Source organism: Bolinopsis microptera, chromosome 7 (genome assembly GCF_026151205.1).
Source record: "Bolinopsis microptera isolate Bmic1 chromosome 7, MBARI_Bmic_1.0, whole genome shotgun sequence".
NCBI lineage: Eukaryota > Metazoa > Ctenophora > Tentaculata > Lobata > Bolinopsidae > Bolinopsis > Bolinopsis microptera.
In genome coordinates this window covers 13,918,984-13,925,340 of record NC_087078.1, presented here as the reverse complement: position 1 = coordinate 13,925,340, position 6,357 = coordinate 13,918,984, and the positions used below count along the sequence as shown (strand labels likewise).

The window sequence follows — 6,357 nt, the reverse complement described above, 5'->3', positions numbered from 1 at the left end:
ACACTAGCCATGTCCCTATATCATATACAATATCCATATGTAATATGTACTTGTAGGCATCCACACTCTGCAGCCTTATGATCCCTATCATTAAGTACAGGATCCTTATACCATTCATAGTGAAACTTTCTCTTTTGAATATAGTTTACTGCTTTATTTCGGCCCGTTGCCGCCAACTTCTTTACCTTGCTACTGTCCAGTTTTTTTTCTCATGTTTTATTTCACCTCAAAGTTCAAACATGTCCCACCCCTTAGGATAGCTAGGGAACCTTTTTTAGATTGTTGATAATTAGTTAAGACTTATAACCGATTAATTGACAATTTAAGATGGCCTGATTAAGCATCCTCATGGTCATGCATATATTGTCAATAATCAATAATATTTCCAAAGCTATTAGTATTACACAATGGGCGATTGGGCGCACGGACTATTGGGCTGCTTTGATGACTTTGGAACATGTGAGTTGTAGCACAGGAAAATCATTATCATTTTCTTATGATCTTATAAGCTTGCAATCTAAAGAATGTCCATATGTTTGTTTGTAGTTTAATTTTTTTTTACTGGATGTGATCATTGTTCAAATTGAGGTTTAAATTATAATCTTCCAGTATTAATTTCTTGAGTTTAGGTATTATCGCGTGGTTCGTGCCCTGTGTAACATTCGGACAAAACGCCGAGGCAGCTGGAACCGCTAGTTCTTGTTTGATCGGAGGTATCTTCTTCCTCATTCCTCTGCTGAATATTATCTGCTGGATTCAAACAAGAGGGGCAATTAGGGAACAACATGGAATAGAGGTAACCAGCCTTGCTAATGGAAGTATTTATAAATCTTGTTATACCAATATTACCCGCCAGCATAATTCATAATTTTTCATTTTCCCTTCTCACTCTTCAATTATATATTCACTGATGAGCTGCCAACATTATAATTAAAACGCCTAATATGCAATTAAAGTTTCAGATTCTAATTAAATTTTCAATTTTGTTAAATCTCGCTCATTACAGGGATCGTTAGTTAGCGATTTGTTGGCTATTTGCTGCTGTTCTCTTTGTGCTCTAGTGCAAGAAGCACAGGTTAGATGTTTTGTACTTTCGTGTCGTCAGATAACTTGATAAGAATAGAATGCTAATCAATTAAGTCTAAAGTTTATTAATTGTGGTTCAATTTTAAGACACATAAACGGAAAACATGCAATTTATTTCATATTGCAATATATAGTACTAGTATATATATATAATAATAATATTTCATATTGCCAATGCTAAATATGATTTTCATCGAACTGCTTGATTTACCTATCTGAACGTAGAATTGTTTAAAATATAATCAATAACCTCTTGAAAGGTTAAAATTAAAATTTAGCGTTGCAGTAATTTTTACATTTAAGTACTAATGTTAATTTTTTATTAAAGTTAAAATAACGAGTAAATTTGTATAAAATATTTTGTATCTATAACAGTCCAATAACAGCTCATTTATCGTTGCAGCAAGTAAAAGCAGGTCCCGGAGCAGGGGTTTCTCGAGCATAACTACTAGCTTCTGCTTATAGTGATGAAACAATTCTACTTGTTGTAGTGATGAAGCACCCTTACCTAAAGAATTACGAGCTGTTACTGCAGCCATATTCAGCCCAACTAACATTATATTCAATCAATTATTGTGTCATTGAGTATAATTACTTATTAGATTACATTAAATTTAGATGAAGACTCGCCTTTTTGAGTATAACTATAATGGGTAATACGTTAGTATGTTGTTGTTAATTGTTGTTATTTAGTTAATTGTAATGTTATTATCACATTTCACAACTACGTCTACAGTCTATATATATAGTACACAGTAAAACCCCGATTTCCCGCTAACCCCGATTTACCGCGGCCATTTCTTCCCCCAAATAAGGCTTAACAAAAACATACATAATGTAATTGTACATTGTAAAAGTGTAAATAATCAAAACCCTGATTTTTCGTAAACCCCGATTTACCGCGGCTTTTTCCTTTCTCCCAAAGTACTCCGCAGTAAATTAGGATATTACTTGTTACTGACAGTGACAACTGTATATTTATAATGTATTTGAAAACTACCGAAATGTGGGTAATTTTAGCTGTGCAAAGATTTGACCGCGAAAATTTTTCCTCGTGAGTCTGGAATCGCGTTTGAAACTAAAATAAAAATAAAAGACATAATAAATACCAAGTAAGCAAGTAAAGAAACAAACAATCATTCATCATCATCATACAATATACAAATTTCTCATATTGCATATGTTAAACTTTAATATTGAATGTACTTTGTGAAGGTTTGATTGTTGACAAAATTGGTCCGTTTGGGGACTTATTTAAATTTGACCATTGTTAATGGTTTGGCCCGGCGCGCGCTACTTCGTAGCACGTCCATCGGGCCATTTCGAGAAGAAAGCAGCGTGCGCTACTTCGAAGAAATTTAGACGAGTAACATCCGTCAAGGACTTACTGTAATGGTGATTTGGGCATGATCAAAAGGCATTTATAAAAATATAACCGTCCGTGCGTAATCAATAATCTAAAACATAAAACCTTAAACTTAAAGTTCGAGCGGGTACATTTTACTGAGCGGCGCTTAGCCTGTCATCCCGCTTAATCATTAATCCGGAATCTCTATTTTATGTTTATGAAAATTATAGCCTAGGGTCCCAGGCCAGGCTGACCACAGGTGGCAGGTAAGTGAAACAAAAAAGTTTGTAGCGCAATGCACTACTGACTACTGGGCCGGCCGCGCCGAGCTGCGAAGGTGGAAGGATTGACAATGACATCGTCAATTAAGAAAAAGTAATCTAATAGTAGTTTGGTAAATTTTTGGACGCTGATTTCGAATCAATATCCCATGTCATGACGTAAAATAAAAATGATTCACTAGAGAGATATGGACAAAAAACTATTTTATATTTTTGTCACGTGACAGGCTAGTAAATTGTAAAACACAAATTCGATTACTGAGCACTTAGGGCTCGAGCACCGGTTACCAGTAACTTAACTGTTAGTGTTAGGGCCGGGTTAATTAGCAATTAGGCATTAGGGTTAATGGTTAAAGTAGAAGGTTGTGGATATGGGATACAGGATAGCTTCGTTCGGGTTTATGGCTAGGGTTAGAGTTGAGATTAGAGTTTATGTATGATGTAAATTGTAGCGCGATGCACTACTGGGTCGCGCGCGCATCAAATAATGCTTCTCGCAACCACGTATGCAGTTTGGCGAGATGCGAAGGATTGACATCGTGAATCAATTCATGATGATGAATCGAGATAAATTATTTTGCAATGTAAACATTACTGATTTACTGGGCCGCGCTCAGCCTGTCATTCCGCCGAATCTCTATATCATGTTTATGAACATGATTATAGCCTGAGGTCTCCATGATCCAGGTAATGTATACAAACAACAAAGTTATTATATGCTCTTATACAAATCACTTGGAATACTTTTGAAAGAGAATAATAATAACAAGCTCAAAAACGCTACTGACGTATTTATTGTAGCGCGATGCGTTACTGTGCCGCGCCGCGCACTTAATAAGGCTTCTCTGGCTAGATCGGCGAGATGCGCTACTGTGCCGCGCCGAGCTGCCATGAATTGACATCGTCAATTAAACGTATTTACTTATAATTCGCTCGCCCAAAAATTTCACCCGACGTGACTTTGGTTTTTATGGTTTTGCAGCCGTAAAAAAACGGTTTTACATAAACCCTAATCCCAACCCTAACCCTAACCATAACCCCGAAGCTAACCATAACCCTTACCACAACCCTAACCCTAACCCGGGCTCAAAACAATCGAATTTGTATTTTACTAGCCTTCGGCGGCGCACGAAAAGTGGCATGCAACGTATGTAAAATCACGTGACCAAAACGGGTTTTTTTGCCCACAGCTCTCCAGGGAAGCATTTTAACCCTACGTCATGGGGGGTGATTCGGAATCAGCGTCCTAAAATACACCAATATTGATCACTTTCATGCCCAAAGGGCCTTTTTACAAGAATTTTCTTAAAATTTGGGCGAGCGATTTAGTAGGAGCGGACGTATTTCTCCATAAAAAGCACAAAAGCGTAGAAAGATTTTGTCGATGGGCCTCGAAAGTGATCTTAAATGATTCCCCGTTCAATTTTGGTCTAGGAACGCCAACTTAGTGCACAATCAAGCAAGTTATAGACATATTTCAATTTTCATACGTATCAAAATTCAAATTGGATGTACTTTGTACTTTTGGCGGAGATATCAGATATATTGTATATCGTGCGCACTCTCAACTCTCCATCCACGCATGGCAGTCCACGCGCAAGTTAAACACGTGCTAGATGCTGTTAAACAGAGACGCGCTAAAACTCCGCTTAAACCTGCGCGCTAAAACTCCGCTAAAACCTGCGAGCTTCTTTCACTACATTGTTTTGTGTTTTCGTTCGCGTGTAATGAATGATTTACGTTTTGACAGCGCTTGGTATAGTACTTTTAAAAATAGAATTCCAGTTAACAAGTTTTCATATTTATAAATTTAATGCCAATGGTATGCTTCACGCTATAAAATATTAATTGTTTTCCATAAAACGTCCGTTCATAAATAAATATAAATATCAATATTATTTTTGAAAGGAACTACAAAATGGGTGAATTTGCACACGGTCTTTTTGGCTGTTTTGATGACTGTGGAACATGTAAGTTGTTGCACTGATTTATAAATTTACAAAAATTGTTGCAGTTTGCACATGCAATAAGCTCAATAAGATTTAAATATTGAGCCTTTTGGCTAGAGAATACTTTCTTAGATATTTTGGACAGTTTTTAATATTGGTAATGTTAATCAATTGTAATTGATTGATATGTAATATTTAGGCCCGTGGCCAGTTTTCATTATATTTATATAATTGAGCTTATTATAACCATTTTCAATTTTTTTGTACTCGAATAAGCTAAAATTTACCACAACTGCAGAATATGCAGTTGGTTAAATATACCTTTACTCGAGTCAACCAATTTTCGAAACACTCAGGTTTGATGTCCTATTTTCTTCCTTGCTACACGTTCGGAACAATCACCGAGGCAGCCGGAACTGCTAGCTGTGCTCTCGGAACTATCCTCTTCTTCGTTCCTCTTGTCAACATATTCTGCTTTGTAAATACAAGAATGGCCATGAGAGAACAGCATGGAATTATGGTAATTACTATACTAGCCTTGTCTTGATATAATAATAAGATGTCTGGTTTCCTCTCAAAATCAGTCTAATATAAATGTTGCAGAGTTTGAAAATACATATGACCGCCGTCCGCCGGTAAAACTGTTCAACTTCAAAACTGTTACGGTTTTAGAGTTTTAATCATTTACAATGACAAATTTCAGGACTCTACATGCAATGATCTGTTTGCGATATTTTCACTGATGCTGCAAACATTATAAATATAATTAAAACGCCTAATTAAAGTCCCAGACATTTTCAATTTTGCTAAATCTCATTCATTACACTTACAGGGATCGTGTACTGAAGATGTGTTAATGACACTTTTCTGCGGTTTTTGTTCTATAGTGCAACTAGCTCAGGTCAGTTCGCCTCAGTTAATACTAAGAATAAAAACGTGTGAAATGTAAGGCAAATTAATCCAGTGCCACTTGCCAGCTTCTTAGATATCATCTAATCATATGTTAATCATTGCAGCAAATAAAGGTGACTCCCGGGGCAAGCGTTGCTCGAACATAAAGTTAACTACTACCATCGATGAAGTGATTCTAACAGTAGGACTCAGGAATTGTCAGTATTTGGAATTATGATAAATTCGTCAAATCCTGCCTTCTGAAAGAGCATAAAAAATAAACGTGGAGCACGATTATACAGCTTTAGATAATTAGTATTTTAGGACCTTAGCTACGTTATTAGAATTGTTATGTTTTTAAATATTGCTGAATCATACTTTCAACTTTTAGAAGTGAAAACATTAAATAAATTATGGATAGCAACGGTGTGTTATAATATAACTGATTTTTGTGCAATTTAAAATGTTCATTTGTGCAGTGCCAGTATATCTGTATACGTTAATCTATTAAGATTGTTATTGTCAAAAGTTATAGTCAAAGAATACTAAATTTTCTATCAAAAGTTACATTCCAATTTTCTTTTGTATTCGACGACTATCGAATATAGATTTGAATACCCCGATTCTGAAAATAAAGACATTACAATAAACCCACCACTTTATATTATAATTAAATGGAATCACCCAAAAGAAATGATTAGGAATCGGACAATATTTATTAATACTAAGGGGACACCAGCAAACTCTCAACCATATAATAACTGCATATTGCAATATTGGAAATTATAGATATAACGTCATT

The 6,357-nt window shown here is 35.6% G+C and overlaps 2 protein-coding genes across 2 annotated transcripts; both read left to right on the top strand.

The window, feature by feature from the left end:
- Window positions 1-389: 389 nt before the first annotated feature.
- Window positions 390-1,813, top strand: LOC134818604 (uncharacterized). The gene is made up of 4 exons (XM_063828247.1): window positions 390-459; window positions 630-796; window positions 1,007-1,075; window positions 1,490-1,813. Exons 1-4 carry the CDS (start codon window positions 408-410, stop codon window positions 1,529-1,531), a joined length of 330 nt encoding a protein of 109 aa, XP_063684317.1. The 5' UTR covers window positions 390-407; the 3' UTR covers window positions 1,532-1,813.
- Window positions 1,814-4,612: 2,799 nt separating this feature from the next.
- LOC134818406 (uncharacterized) lies at window positions 4,613-6,122 on the top strand. Its single transcript, XM_063827928.1, has 4 exons — window positions 4,613-4,685; window positions 5,021-5,184; window positions 5,497-5,565; window positions 5,681-6,122. Exons 1-4 carry the CDS (start codon window positions 4,634-4,636, stop codon window positions 5,720-5,722), a joined length of 327 nt encoding a protein of 108 aa, XP_063683998.1. The 5' UTR covers window positions 4,613-4,633; the 3' UTR covers window positions 5,723-6,122.
- Window positions 6,123-6,357: the final 235 nt, after the last annotated feature.

Coding starts and splice junctions, on each gene's coding strand:
- LOC134818604 (XM_063828247.1), top strand. CDS start 408: ATGGGCGATTGGGCGCACGGACTATTGGGCTGCTTTGATGACTTTGGA. Junction 460..629: donor CTTTGATGACTTTGGAACAT/GTGAGTTGTAGC, acceptor TCTTGAGTTTAG/GTATTATCGCGTGGTTCGTG. Junction 797..1,006: donor GGGAACAACATGGAATAGAG/GTAACCAGCCTT, acceptor CGCTCATTACAG/GGATCGTTAGTTAGCGATTT.
- LOC134818406 (XM_063827928.1), top strand. CDS start 4,634: ATGGGTGAATTTGCACACGGTCTTTTTGGCTGTTTTGATGACTGTGGA. Junction 4,686..5,020: donor TTTTGATGACTGTGGAACAT/GTAAGTTGTTGC, acceptor CGAAACACTCAG/GTTTGATGTCCTATTTTCTT. Junction 5,566..5,680: donor CTATAGTGCAACTAGCTCAG/GTCAGTTCGCCT, acceptor TAATCATTGCAG/CAAATAAAGGTGACTCCCGG.